This window comes from Protopterus annectens, chromosome 1.part0, assembly GCF_019279795.1.
Source record: "Protopterus annectens isolate FY-2018-M chromosome 1.part0, PAN1.0, whole genome shotgun sequence".
Taxonomy (NCBI): Eukaryota; Metazoa; Chordata; order Ceratodontiformes; family Protopteridae; genus Protopterus; species Protopterus annectens.
The window spans coordinates 119579531-119595144 of record NC_056725.1 but is presented as its reverse complement, the minus strand read 5'-3'; the positions used below and the strand labels follow the sequence as shown (position 1 = coordinate 119595144).

The window sequence follows — 15614 nt, the reverse complement described above, 5'->3', positions numbered from 1 at the left end:
TGTACATATTTCACTGTCCTACTTTGTTTGTGAATGCTAGGCATCTGCTACTAGCACTTAGCAGCATGTGTATCCATGGGAACCTTAACCTACAGTCCAGTAGATGGTGCCCTAGCTATAGCAGTAACACTCTTGCCTCTGTAAAAGAGAGCTATCCACTTTCCACTGGCTGGCCCTTCAGTGCCAGACTCAGGAGTCTGTATTTACTCATAGAATGGTGACAGCTTAGTATAACACCCTGACACTGTGCCAGCAAACTGGCCACTGCCAGTGTTTTTACCCAGAGCTTAAAATTTGTACACTGCTGTCGAGCTTAGCATATGTATCACACTTGTTCTTAAAATCAAAGCCAGATTTTTTTACCACCTTGAAAATAAGTCTTATAGTGGCTGCACTAAATGCTGTTTCATTAATTATAAGTAGGCCTTCATATTCATACAGAGCTGTTTATTTATTATTAGACTATTTTGTACTTCCATTTGTCATACTTTGGCTACGGTCTTGGTTACTGTGCCCTGCTAGATGCCATTGCTATTGCAGATAAATGATCAGCAATTTTGATTTTAAACTGTTTTAGTGAACAGTTTGCAAATAGTGCTAAGAGTTAAAACACTCATACAAAAGGAGGCCTGTGTTTAATATGTGAAGTACTGTTTCTGAGATTAGATTTAGTTTTCTTTTAAAGCTGTGTAGTTACTGTAAATAAAGTTTGTTTTATATTATAGATGCAGCAAATGTTTTGGTAATTGGCACAGAATACACTGCAAAGCCAAATGATCATGGACTTATATTTTTCTTCAGGTAAGACAGTTCTTTGTAGCTGTTCATTTCCATAAAGTAGTAACTTCTTTCCAGTTGGTTCCTCCTTGATTTGCCATTTATGTCTCTTCTTGCTGTCTTATGAAGTACACAACTTTAACATTTTATTGGTCATAAACATAGATTTTTGCTTCTTAGTACGTACTATATGTAGGTTAAGCAAAAGAGTGGCTGGTTCAGGATCCGGGATCAGTTTTTTCACATGGTTATTTTGTGTGCGCGTAAATGTGTGTGTATAGTGAACCTATGTTTTGTAAGGAACCATTTTGTCAGCAATTGAAATACAGTGTATGCTTATGCAATGTCTGTTGCCAGTGTTGAATTATACCTCTCAAATTCATTTTTATTCAGGCAATACGATTTCTCTAGAATAAGTAACATTATCTGCAGTCTAGGATGTGTCTTTTACATGAACTTTGTGAAAATGATTTGCATATGTTACTGGTAACAGTTCCTTTTGTATATGTGCTTATGTCATTAGTCCACCTGTAAATGCTGTTGACCTATGGGTAACTTTGATGTTCTGTTTGGAGATTGCAGCTCCTGTTCCATTTTTTGGCACCTGCTTGCAGTAATGTAGCTAGGAAAGGGGGACAGCTGTTCCAGGCTACAATTATGGGGGGGGAGGGTATGATCAGCAAATGCTTATCGCTCTTCAATGCAGTGCATTACCAGCATTAGGCTGCCAGCATTCCATTTGTGATCAGAACTGAAGTGCTAGTGTGTGACCTAAATTGTAACAACTATTGGCCAAATTGTAGCCAGCAGTTTGCTACACTTTTAAAAAGAAATAATGTTTTTTCAGCTGAATAAACTGTAGCAGTTGCTTGTTACCAATGTCACATTCAATTTGCTAGTTTAAAATTAAAGTATCTTTTTTTCTGTTTTTTTTTTTTTTTTTTTTGCTCCTGTGCATAGACATAGACTATAATGCATGGGCTTGGTTTGCAACATACACTTAGGAGCATAAAATCTTGACTCATAAAAACATATTTGGTGAATCTTGTCTTTACACCACTGAAAATATTATTCACCCACTCTGTTGGCTTTGTTTTACTTCTTCAAGACTTGTACAATTAGCATGTTCTTCAGTTCCCATGCAGTTTGCCTTCTTAGTATCATTTCATAGATACTTTTTGGAAGCATGGTCTGTTGGCACAGCATCAGATTTTACTTGTATGTGTTATTATTCTGTCCGGCTTCCTAATCTCATAAACAAGTCAGCATAATCATGGGATATCACTACTGTGGCTTTGCACTGTGTCACCTCTGTGTGTATGAAAGTGAGTAATTCTCTGCACATAGTATCTGTGAGCAATTCCAGTCTGTGTGTATGAAAGTGTGAGTAATTCTCTGCACATAGTATCTGTGAGCAATTTTGACTGCATGCAATTGTTGCTTTCACAGTTTGAATTCATTTTACCATTCTTTGCTTCTCACAAGCCACATGACTCAAAATATTAGGTTAAATAAACTTCTGTAAATGCAGCTATTTGAAAAAGACATCGCAAGTTTTTAAACTTGTACTAACATGTGAGTAATTGCTGCCCTAATACTGCTACCAGGCAGCAGAATACATTAACAGTGTGGACATATCTCTGTCTTGAGTATTTACAAGCCTCAAATCTTTAAAAGTATTTCAGACAATATATTACATGCTACACCAGTGTCAGGTTTAAACTCCATATTTTATCTAGTGATTCTTTACAGTAGTCTGTCTTGCACTGCTGTTTCACTGCTTTAGATGTGTTTCCATATTTCACTAAAACCACATCTGCTTGTTGCAGATAAGTAGTCAATTTTCATATTTCTGTTCAGCAAAATATAAAATGTTAAGTTGTCAATCTCGCCTTCATTCTTGCTGGATGGGTTTGGAGCCGATCCTCGGCTCCGACTCGGCCAATACTAAAAGCTCGAGAGCTAATTCCACCGGCTCAAGGCTCCCCTATATCCCACAATGCTAGGCGGTAACTACCCAGATCTCGTTTGCCGCTATAGCTGACGAGGTGCGTTTTCTATCGGCTCAGGCAGGTTAGTTACAGTTTTACCTTTAGGTACTTCTAAAAACCCCTTTTTTAATTTTAATACATAACTTTCAGTTTAATTTAAAAATTTAGACAAATCGACCCCTGTTTGTCGTACCCCTTTTCCCGTTTTTTCCTTGTTCTAGGCCTTCGGCCCCTTCCCTTCCCCTAGTCCTTTACTAAATTAGTTTTTTTTGTAAGGGCTTGTGTGTGTGTGTTAGTGGTTTAACCTTAAAATTTATTTTAATATATTTCTAAAGAGAGTGTCTGTAGTGTGTTTGTGTGTGTTAGGCTCTCTTGTTTTACTATGTCTAAAGACAAGGTCTCAGGCTTCAAGAAGTGTGACTCGTGCTGTCAGAAAATGTCTCTGACAGACAGTCACACTTCTTGTGTGTATTGCCTGGGGCCTTTGCACCTGCAGGACACTTGTGCTTTTTGTCATGGGTTTAGCCCTAGAGTCCTGCAGGAACGCAAGAATAAGCTCATCTTGCGGGGCTTATTAAAGCCTGAAGGCCCCCCGACTCAGTCTGTGTCGGGAAGCCTTCAAAAACTTCTAAACACGCGGCTCCTGCTCCAGAGTCGACTGCTGAGAAATCTAAGTCGGCTTCGACATCGGCTCCGGCTGGAGCCAATGTTTCTAAGCCCCATACTGTTACCTCGGCTCCGCCTGGAGCCGAGGCTGATAAAACTTTGTCGGCTCCGATACCTTTATCGAGCCACAATCGAAAGAGGTCCAGATCCCCTCTATCGGATCCGTGCATTCGCGCCAGGATCCCTCTCCTTCGAACGAAGTCACAAAACTCATTCCTCACGGTCTTCCAGATTATCCGACCATGATTTGCAAAGGGTAGTGAGTAGACTTCTCAAGTCTGAGGCACTGGCCCAAATGCTGCATAGCCCGACTCACCAGTCAGTGGCTATTCCCGTTCCCCAATATATTCCTCCTCCGACTCCTTCGAGTTCGGAGCCAAGGCTTGTCGGAGCCATGACTGTTGGTCGCGCCGGATCCGATACCTTCCATTTCGCTCCGTCGTCTGCTCCGATCTCCTCTTTGAGGGATCTCGGCCGAGCTTCCCTCGTCGGCTCCGAGGGGGCGAGTGGCATCGGACCCTTGTCCGACCCCGCTCTCCCTCTCAGGGCTTCGGCGTTGGTGAGTTTGGCTCCGACATCGGCTTCGGAGCCGTCTCTGTCGGTGCCGGGGGAGGTCCTTGTCTCTTCGGAGCGGGGGCCTCGGGCCTTGCCTGACGGGTGCCTTCGAGGTCATGCGGAGCATGCTAGAACCAGGTTCTGCCCCACAGTCAGCTCCTTCAGCTCCTCCATCTACAGTGCCTGCGGTGATTTCTACTCACCCCCTTGTCTCAGACCGCAGAGAGCCAACTCCTCAAGTTTCCCCATTGGGAATTTCCTCCTCTTCCGAGGCCTCTCCTGACCCTGCAGGAGATCCCCCCTAGGAAGAGGCAGTGCAAGAGGAAGCACATTGACTCCCCTGAGTCTATCACCTCTGACACTGACTTAGAGGAATCCGAAGGTTCCCCTCGATCCCCCTCTGAGGATGTCTCCTTTGCTGACATCCTTGAAATCCTGAAACAGAGGGGGAACTGGCCAGCCCTTAACCCTTCGGAGGATGAGTCAGTGTATCTTGAGGCGTTTGGCTCTCGTCCTTCTATCTCCTGGGTGTCCCCTCCCTTTGACCCCCTTATGGAAGTGGTGGCAAGGAGGGCTTGGACGGCTCCTGACTCAGTGAAACCCACCCCGAGGAGACCATCCAAATTTATTACTGCCCCAGAGACAAAGATTTTTTATCCAAAGGTGTCCCTGTTTATGCCATGGTGGTGGCTGCGGCCACAAAGAAGGAATTAGCTGATCCTTCGGTTCCTGTCCATCCTCCTAATAAGGAATCTAGGACCATGGACAGGTACGGCAAGCGGATGTTTTCATCAGCGACCTTTTCAATGCAGTCGCTGAACTACTTATGCCACTTCACTCATCTCCAGAGAGATTTACTCAAGGATATGGGTGAACTGATAAAGGATCCTACAGCTGAGGGATTCAAAGATACAATGAACTCCCAGTTGGCAACCCTAAATTCCATCGTTAACTCCTCCATGCTGGTCTCATATGCAGCAGATGGAGCGAGTAGAGCCATGAGCACAGGTGTTGCCTCACGACGTCACACCTGGATGCGGCTATGCAACTGCGGACCCTTTCAAGGCGTCCTTCACCAATTCTCCCTTTGATGGATCATCCTTGTTTGGTCCACAGGTGAAGGATACATTGACCAGGTGCGAGGTAGAAGGTAAGACTCTCTCTGCTGTAGGAGTCCGTTTTCTACCCTTCTAGACCCTATCCCAAAGGTCAAAGGGAGGAAAGATGTGGTTCCATAAACAATCCCAGGAGTCTCATCTGACGCACAGCGATTCCCTCTAGAGGCAGAGGGGAATAATAATAGACGCCCCTAGAGGCAGAGGAGGTCCAAAACCAGGGTAGCAGAGAAATGTTCTCTGACAAACCCTTTCAGCACCCCTGAGGGCTGCCCAGCTGTCCACCTTCGAGGCAGTCAGGGGAAGGTTATCACTGTACCCAAAAGCCTGGCTTTCCCTTATTCAAGACAAATGGGTACAGTCGATCATATCCGAGGGTTACAAAATTCCCTTTATTCACATCCCAACCCAACCAAAGATCCCTTCCAGATGTTCCAACCGGTCTAAGGGAACAAGCAGCATTAGAAATTTCAAAGCTGCTATCAAAAAGAGCTATCCAATCAGTCCCGGCAGACCAGCAAGGATCCGGAATCTACTCCAAATTCTTTTTGGTACCAAAGAAAACAGGGGACTGGAGACCCATACTGGATCTCAGCTACTTAAACAAGTTTGTCAAGAAAACAAAATTCAGGATGGTCACGCTACAGTCCATTCTACCCTTCTTGGGTCAGGACAATTGGATGTGCTCGATAGATCTTCAGGACGCGTACTACCACATCAAAATGAACAGACGCTCCAGGAGATATCTCCGCTTCAGGCTGGGAGCCAGTCACTACCAGTTCAGGGCCCTGCCCTTTGGTCTCACTACAGCCCCCCATGTGTTCACCAAATGCATGGCAGTGGTCGCGGCTCACTTGAGACGTCAAGGATTCCAGATGTTTCCATATTTGGACGACTGGCTCCTTACCGCCACCACCAGACATCAGCTTCTCCTATCCAGGGACTTCACCATTCAATCTTGCCAAGCTCTAGGCATTTCGATAAACTTCGAAAAATCTGCTTTGTCGCCTTGTCAATCTATTGTCTTTATAGGCGCCACCTTAGACACACTCAATCTTTCAGCCAGACTCACAGAGCAGAGGGTGTCAGACATTCGGAACCAAGTTTCCCTTCTCTTACAATGCAACAAAGTCAAAGCCAAACTGGTTTTGAAGGTACTAGGACTCATGGCAGCAGCTATTCCCCTTCTCCCCTTAGCTCGCTTTCACATGAGGATCCTCCAATGGATGCTGTTTACTCAATGGTCCTTTCAACAGCTCCCGATGTCCCATACCATATTGATAACTCAAGCATGCAAGAATCAACTGTATTGGTGGATCACATCACCTCAACTTCTCCGAGGAAGACCCTTCACTCTCCCCCCCCCAGTCGCCACGTTGACAACAGACGCCTCCCTGATCGGGTGGGGGGCATTATCAGGGCAGGACAGTCCAGGGCACGTGGCAACCTTTAGAGTGCCACTTGCACATAAACGTCTTAGAGATGAGAGCAGTGCTTTTAGCGTTGCAAGCCCTTCACGACTCTCTTCCCACTGGGACTATTGCAATTCAAATGGACAACATGTCCGTAGTGTGGTACATCAACAAACAAGGCGGAACCAGATCATACCCTTTATGTCGAGAGGCACTCCTACTTTGTCAATGGGCGATCTCTTCTCAGCGTTTTCTGATAGCAACGCACATTCCCGGGAAATCCAACGTTATTGCAGACAAATTGAGCAGAGCAATTCTCATGCCCCACGAGTGGTCTCTAAAGAAATCAGTTCTAGAAGAAGTATTCCTAAGATGGGGCCAGCCTTGCTGCGATCTTTTTGCTACTCCCCAAAACAGCAAGTGTCACGACTTCTTCACTCTCTTCCCGTTACCAGGCCATCCCACCAGAGACGCTCTAGTCCACGATTGGCCCCGGGGACTTCTATATGCCTTTCCCCCCTTTCCACTGATATCTCAACTAATTCAGAAAGCCATCGCCTTGAGAGTGACTATGATCCTCATTGCCCCTTACTGGCCTCGACAGATATGGTTTCCCTTTCTTCATCATTACCTTTTGGAGCAGCCTTGGCATTTGGACCCATTACCAGATCTGATAACCCACCAATCGGGTCAGCTGCACCAATCTCTGCCTTCTCTAAACCTCACGGCGTGGTTTCTCCGATTCCAACCTTAGCCAGGCTTCCCTCAATATCTCGCTCGGTCCGAGATATCTTGATAGCCTCTCATAAATCTTCTACCCGGAAGATTTATACTAGCAAATGGAAACGTTTTTCCTTTTGGGCAACATCAAAAAACATAGATCCCTTTACTGCACCTATCCAGTCTATTTTAGACTTTCTAGCAGAACTCTTTCATTTAGGATCTTCTGCATCAACCATTAGAGTTCAATTGGCTGCCATATCAAATTTTTATGTTGGTGTTTCAGAGTCTAGCATCATGGCTCACAAACTCTGTAAAGCCTTTTTAAGGGGTGTATTTCTTCTTAAGCCTCCAATCAAAGATCCCCCGCCTCAGTGGGATTTGAACTTGGTTCTGGCATCTTTAATTCTTCCCCCCTTCGAGCCGGCGGCTTCATGTTCTCTGAAGTTGCTTTCTTGGAAGACACTTTTTCTGGTAGCTATAACTTCAGCAAGAAGGGTATCCGAACTCCATGCTCTGTGCAGTCGTCCTCCTTACTTAGTTTTTCACAAAGATAGGGTATCCCTCTGTACTAATCCATCCTTTTTGCCTAAAATTTCTTCTCAAATAAACCTAAACCAAATTATTGATCTTCCCGTCTTTTTTCCTAACTATTCAAACAGGTCGGAACAAAAGCTACATTTTTTGGATGTTCATCGCCAACTTAGATATTACTTAGACAGGACTAAACAATTCAGGAAATCTGATCAATTGTTTCTGTCATATGCGGAAGGTAAATTGGGCCTTCCAGTTACTAAATTATCCCTCTCTAGATGGCTCACCTCTACAATAACCTTCATCTATGAGATCAGACATCAAAAACTACCCTCAGGACCTAGAGCTCATTCAACTAGGGCATTAGCTACATCCGTAGCTTTTCAGGATAGGCTGCCAATAGATTCAATTTGTGCAGCAGCCACCTGGGCTTCTCCTCATACATTCATTTTACATTACAAATTGGACATGGTTTCCAGAAGTCGTGCCAGTTTTGGTTCCACTGTTCTCAAGAGTCTGTTCAGATAGGCCACCCGGGATAAGGTGCTAGGGACGCGGTCCCATCCAGCAAGAATGAAAGCGAGATTGACAACTTAACATTAAGAAGTTATGTACCTACCATAACGTTCCATGTTAGTTGTCTTCTTCTCGCCTTCTTTCTTGCGTCCCACCCTCCTTCCCCCAAGCCTGGACAGACCGACTGTAATTCATTTTGTTTTTTTCTTCTGAAAGTTGTCATTCCCGCACGTTTTTCCACCTCTTCTATCCTTACTGAGGTCTGCCTTTCCTTTACGCAAATTGTTTTGAGGTGGGTTTCCCTACTCCATTCTATGGAGACTAGGATTGCTTGGTATAGCTATCAAACGAGATCTGAGTAGTTACCGCCTAGCATTGTGGGATATAGGGGAGCCTTGAGCAGGTGGAATTAGCTCTCGAGCTTTTAGTATTGGTCGAGTCGGAGCCGAGGATCGGCTCCGAACCCATCCAGCAAGAAAGAAGGCGAGAAGAAGACAACTAACATGGAACGTTATGGTAGGTACATAACTTCTTATTCATGGATACCCTATGATGGGTAAGGGCATTTATGATGAGCTAGGAAGCTGTGTCTGTGTGTGTGTCTGTGTGATGTGCAAGTATACGTGCATGCCTCCTGTTCCACCCAAGTAGTTTTTACAGTCCAAAACAACCTAGGAGAAGGAGGGCAGGTCACACCAAATAGCCATCAAGTTGACCCACTACCTACCACTACCCCCACCTTTTGTGACTCTGGTAAAAATCCAAGACTTATTGGACAGGATTTGATGAATTGTAGGGCCCTTTCCTAACCCAAGGATGCCAGGTTTCCACCTCAGTGGAATAAATGGGCCAGTAGGTTGTAAGTAGTAGAACCGTCAGGCAGGGTCTCACATAGATAGGGCTGGGGGGGACAACACCATATAAATCATTCTGAAAAAGTTGTTTTTGCTTTTGACCATCTTTTCAAAGTGCCCCTTTCTAGCAGAGAGTCTACAAGCTTGATTAAGAGCTGGGCAAGGTTTGTTGTCCTTCTTTTAGCCACTCCTACTGTAAGCCTGAATTACTGTGGTGTGATATTTTTTCTGTTCTCCAGTCTCTTACAGTGCATTGTGTAATGCTGTTCTTGCTCTCTTAACTACTCAAGGGTTCACTATTAACAAACCTAAATATGAAGGATGCCTACGTACACAACCTATTTACAAGGACTGCAAGCAGTTGATCAGATTTCTGGTGAAGAACAGTCGTTACTGGTTTGCTTCTTTCTCACTTGACCTCTCCACTATACCCTGTGTCTACATTTGCTGCTCAACTGCAGTGTTTAGCTACCTCAGAATAAGGGAGATTCACATCTACTCTTTCCTAAATTATGCTTTGCAGGCCACTTTAGAGGTGAAGCTATTTATTTATTTATTTAATATTTGTTGACCAGGAAAGTCTGATTAAGACAGAGCCTATTTTCAGTGGAGACCCAGGGAGAAACACTCCAGACGCAGGTCTTTGGATTGTGGGAGGAAACTTGAACACCTAGAGGAAACCCACGGGAATGCAGGGAAGACATGCAGACTCCACACAGAAGGCACCCCAGCCAAGAATCGAACCGGAGAACCTCTTGCTGTGTGGAAACAACGTTAACCACTGCATCACTGTGCCGTCCAGTGGTGCAGCAAGCTACAGAGGTTTCTGAACTATACTTCTGTCTCCCTAAGCAACAGGGGGGGGGGGGGTGACTCGTTCAGTCTGCAAAAAATCAAGCCCAACTCCATTCAATACCAAAGACCTTTTCGAGATGCAGTGTTACATAGAAGAACAGACAGAGTGTCATTGCCACAGGATAAAATAGTCCTCCTGCCATAGATTTTCATTGTGATGGTCCAGAAGAACCATCTGGCAATCAGAATCTTTTTCAAAGCACTGGGTACATGTCTATTTCAATCCTGCTATTTCCACTGGTGAATCTTCACATGAAAAATGTAGTAGTACCTCAAAAACCTCAACATTCCTAGACTTTGAAGACAGCAAATTTCCTTTAGTCCAGCTATAAGGAAAGCATTTTAGTGTAATGTGCACACACGTCCTCACCACTCCAGGTCTTCCTTTTTTAGTTCCAAAGCCAGCTCTGTTCCTGACAACACACATCTCTGGTTATACTCAAACAAGCTTGGACCTGAGGTAGCAAAATGAGATGGATCCAAACACAAAGGTGAAGAAATGAATGGTTTTCATTAGTGATTTCTGTATCAGAACTTCATTCAGACACTCCAAAATAGTGGATGATAATACCACTGTGACACAGAACCTCAATAAACAAGAAGTGACTTGCCTCCTACCCATTCTGCAGATTGGTCATGATGACTCAGGAGCAAGATTAGAAATTGGGCCATTACTATACATGGTGTACCATGAAACAAGCAGAATAGTATGGCAAACTGCATGAGCAAATTTTTGAACAAGCTGTATAAATGACAGCTGGACAATGTCTTTTGGATTGTACTGAAAAAGTAGGAAACCCCAAAGAGATGTGCCTACTTCACAAGACAACCATTAAGTAAGGCAATTCTTCTGCAGGGGAGAATGGGCAGCAAATGTAATTTCCACACACTGAAACCAGGTCATTATATGCCTTCCCTCCCATCCCTCTCTTTGCAGAGGCACTCCTAAATACAAGGCTCATTCTAATAGCATACCTCTTATCAGGACTACCATTGTTGCCCCATCTGGTGTAGATTAGTATGGAGGCCTCTCTCCCACTGCATCTTTTTGACTCAAAAAAAATTACTTCATATTGCACCCAAGAGTAACTGATCATTTACCATATTGATGATTTCAGCCTCCTCCCCATCAGAGATCATCTCTCAAAGGAGTTCAGTATGGTTTCTAGAGAAAGGTAGACAGCTTGACAACAGAAAATCTTACCTAGCTGAATGGAAGTGATCTTTCTGGTGCAATGCTAAGCAAGCAGAACCAACAACTGTCTTTGACCTTTTGTTTTACGATACTTGGTAGAACTACTGGGCAGTGTTGTCCTGTGAGTCTGACATCCTGAATTATCCCTTTGCACCCCAAATATATAATTGACTTCAGCAGTCAGACAGCAATCCCCTACTCCTTCGAATTTGAAATTAAGTAATTGAAAACGTTGCAACCTCCCAACATTTGAAACAGCTCAACTTCTGTAAAGTTCCTCTCCTGGAATTGGTTTACCAGTGGGTGTAATCTCTGCCAGGGGAATCCCTGAACTTCCAGCCGGGATCCTTCATACCTAAAGTGGTTTCTGATCTGACCGTCCAGCCTGTTGTTTAATATCTCCCTCCAGCAAAGAGGAAAACATTCTGAAGTCTGTGAACGTACATGTGCAACTAAGATATTATGCAGTTTTAGAACAGGAAAATTAACCAGACCCATAGCTACACAACCCAGCCTAAGTGGCTGGCCAGCTGTATTACCTTTTACTGTGATGATAATGATAAAGAACAAGAGAGCCAGCTGAGGAAGCCACCACTACTGCAGCCACTGTGACGATAATGATAAAGAACAAGAGAGCCAGCTGAGGAAGCCACCACTACTGCAGCCTTCTGTAGGAATGTGTGCACTTAGGACATCTGGGAGGCAGCTGAGGAAGCCACCACTACTGCAGCCTTCTGTAGGAATGTGTGCACTTAGGACATCTGGGAGGCAGCTGCCTGAATCACCCTTCATGATTTGGCTTCTGTAGAACTCCAAGGTACGCTGTAACTACCACCCTGGGCTTGAGCCAGGACTTTGCTTGGATAGCTAACTGCCTTAGTACACAGTTAATGCATAAGGAGTTGTACTACAACTTTGATTCTTGTGATGAGTCCTGCAACTGTCTGAGTACATATATCATAACCATAGAATTTCCAGTAAGTGGATTGTTGAGCCATTGGACTTCCCTACTTTACACCAGCTATTATTTTTGAATATATCTGACCCTCTGTGGAGATAAGGTAGAAAACTGGCATCCCCTTTCTAAAGTTGGGATTCCCATCTTCAGAGTAAATTTCTGACCAAGAGCTCAGCTAGCATGATTCTGCCAGCTTCATCTTTGATGCAGCTTTAGTTTATCAGACGTCAGGGGGCTGTCACAGAGTTCATGGGCATTCATGTTTATAGTTACTTGCTCCAGAATAGAAAATGGTTGCTGTTGATTTACAGCCACACATACCATTAATTTCCTCAGTGTATGGATGAGTCCATGTCTGCCTGGTGAATCTTTGAATGCTCTAAAAGTCAAGCCAGAAGGACTAGCATCCACATTTGACTAACTTCCAAGTATAAGGAATCATACTGATCCTCTCATTTGAAGATCTGTGATTCTGGTGCATATGTGCTGTCATGCAATTACACTTTCACCCTTTTAAAACAGATGCTGGTAGTTCAGCTTTCATCATTCAAGCAAGATGTGAACACTGCAAGAAGGCAAAGTTTTGTATGCAAATTTCAAGTGTGCCAAGCACCCATATTTTTTCTTTAGTGTTCTGTATTTTAAAAGGGGCTGAAACCTCTACTTTGAGAAAAAATATTCTTGTCTGAATATGCAGGATTTTCTTTTGGCATAAAAATAAAGATATGCATCAGTCTTCCAGTTCAGTACTTAAGATTCTGCATACCTTACTATATTACATAATGCTGGCTGGCTTGATCTACTCTCTGTGTACCATATCTGCCTCTCTCTAAATATGTATCCACCTACACCTTCATATGAAGCCTCCAAGACAGGCTGTAGATCCTGCATGGGATGCAAACTGTGCAAATGATACAGTAACTCTACCTCCTTTTGAGACTGTGTAACGCAGACCTCTGATATCTTCATTTGTAAACAATTTTCTTAGTTGCAGTCACCTCTACCCAAAGAGTTTATGAACTGTGGACTCCAACACATAACATTTTGTACAGTTTTTTACAAGGCACATTGCTTAAAGAGAAGATCCAGTGTTTTTTTTTTTTCAGATAATCTAACCATTTGTCCAACAGTGTGAGACTTGAGCATAGTGTGGATATGCAGATTTGTAGATGCAACACTGAAAGGACTAAAGCACTGCAACTGTCTGAGCTGTTTTATGCCATTTATAAAAGGAAAATATGGTCAGACTGTTAACTTATCTTTTGTTATGAAAAATGCAACAAACTTTGACTAGGGAGTTTTTTTTACTGTAACATGTGAGTAGCTAGCACTATAAACTTTAAAATTTTCCCAAACCATGACTGGGTCTGCTACACAGACATCCATCCACACATTCTCCAGACATTCCAAACAAAATGTCCATTAGAGGCTGGATGAGATTTGCTTCAGCAGTTTTTTGAGACTTATTGAAAACCATCCTTCCATTACTGGAAGCTTGAGTATGTCACTTGGTGCTGTCCTATTAATATAGCAAATTCTTGCATCTGTAGCTGTATGATGAACCTAGTGCAGTTGTGTTAGTATGTCCACCTTAACAGCAGATGTTCAAATAATAAGAGCCTTACTGCCCAACCCTCACCCCACTGTCTTAACCATTCCCATAAAAATGCAGAACTGTGAGTGCATATAGTTAGCTCTTTTGCAATTAAAGACATCATAGGTATGGAATATTAATTTATCGTATTACATTCCATGTGTTTATTACCAGTGATGGGAGTATTATATTGCAATATATAATATGTTATAATTTGTAGTAACTAGTAATATAACTAGTTACTTTTTCAAAATAGTAACTAGTAATAGTAATATATTACTTTTTTAGTAACTTAAAAGTGCGTTACTTTTGGGTTACTTTTGCTTAAACCAGTGGATGTCCGTCTATTCATTGTTGCAGTATTCTTTACATATTGGGTTATCTTCTGTCCTATGACCTGATGTCCGACATACAAAAGCTTCCAGCCACTGCCAACACATGAGATGCCACATGTATGGTCTGACAATATCATCCATAAAAGGAACGTTTACACGTACCATCCACAGAACTTTTCTGCTTCCGTTCGGAAGGTTGCCTACTATGTACGGTCTGCAGTCAGTTTCCATGTGTTGCTGCTAGCTTCATCTTCAGATAAATGCCCCGTTGGGGATTTGCTTTTTTGCTACTGCCATTTGTTATTGTTCATGTCATCCAAGAAGGGCAAATGTAAGTGTGGAAGGCAAATTCCACATAAAGATAGCCATGACCTTTGCCTTTTCTGTTACGGCCTAGTCACATATACCACTCCTGTTCTATTTGTCAGACTTTTGTACCCAAGACATTCGGCTCTAAATCTTTACTTAGAAAATCAGCGGTTAAAACATCTGGCTAAAGATGTTATGGAGGGTTCTGGGGGTCCTTCGGCTGAGCCAGGGTTGAAGAGGAAGGTGTGCAAACAAAGGCCTGAAACCTGTTCAGCTGTACCTCTTACCTCCAGTGTGCCCTTTGAGGTCAGTGAAAACTTGATGGTATGGTCGGAGGTCAAGTCTACTTCTGCAGTGGGAACCTCTTTGGAAGCCACCAAGGGATCAGTTCCCAGCATGTCCGAGGCTTTGCAGACGTCCACTTTGGGTGACATGGGGGAACTGTGGCTTGTTGGGCTTGAAGACTCTGGGGACATTCCTGTTATTCTGGCTGGGGATCCATCTTTGTCTACTTCGAACGTTAGGCCTACATTGGTCCCTTCTGCTTGTCTGCTCAATCGGAAAGACATGTCCAAAAGAAACAAAAAACTAAACATTCAAGTATTTCTTCTGCTCCACAGTCTGACTGGGATGTATTTTCCCAGAGTCCTATTAATGCTTTGATGGCCTTGAAGCATTTACCTCTCTCCCTCTACCTGCCTTCACTTTCTCCTCTGTTGTACAGTCTGCTCCCTGGCATATTCCACCCAAATTACCTCTCCTCTAGAATATGTTTCACCTGACGAGGAATCAAATGGAGGGGATTCTCCAGTTCAAGGGGTTTCTTTTGGAGAAACTATTAATAAAACAAGAGAATTCTTTAGGTGGGATTGTTCCCAGATTTCTGACCAATAGAAGAGCTATTATGGTCTTTTGCAAATGGAGGTCCCTTCTCCTTCTGCAGTGCCTCCAGTCCTTCCAGCTTTCTTGGATGCATTTGCCTCCTCTTCTAAGACTCCGTATTCTCAGGCTCCTGCTCCTATGGACCAGACAGATTTTATAAAGTGCCAGATGAATGCAAGTTTCTTTATAAGTGTCCTTCGGCAGACAAGATTCTAACAGATTGGTTACCCCCAAGTTTAGTAGAAATTGGCCTACTAAGGGATGGACATATCCTGCTTATGATTCCCAGTCTAGGGGTAGGTCTAGACGTGGTAGGGCAGAGCTCAAGGTTCTTTTAGGCCTAGAA

At 43.5% G+C, this 15614-nt stretch overlaps 1 protein-coding gene across 5 annotated transcripts in view; it reads left to right on the top strand.

The window, feature by feature from the left end:
- The window catches only part of RMND1 (required for meiotic nuclear division 1 homolog), a 611103-nt gene that overhangs the window by 190326 nt on the left and 405163 nt on the right, over positions 1-15614 (top strand). For all 5 annotated transcript variants that reach the window (XM_044088165.1, XM_044088420.1, XM_044088253.1 and 2 more), the window contains exon 4: positions 726-801. In XM_044088165.1, the coding sequence (XP_043944100.1) occupies positions 726-801 (76 nt within the window). The remainder of the gene's footprint in view (positions 1-725; positions 802-15614) is intronic.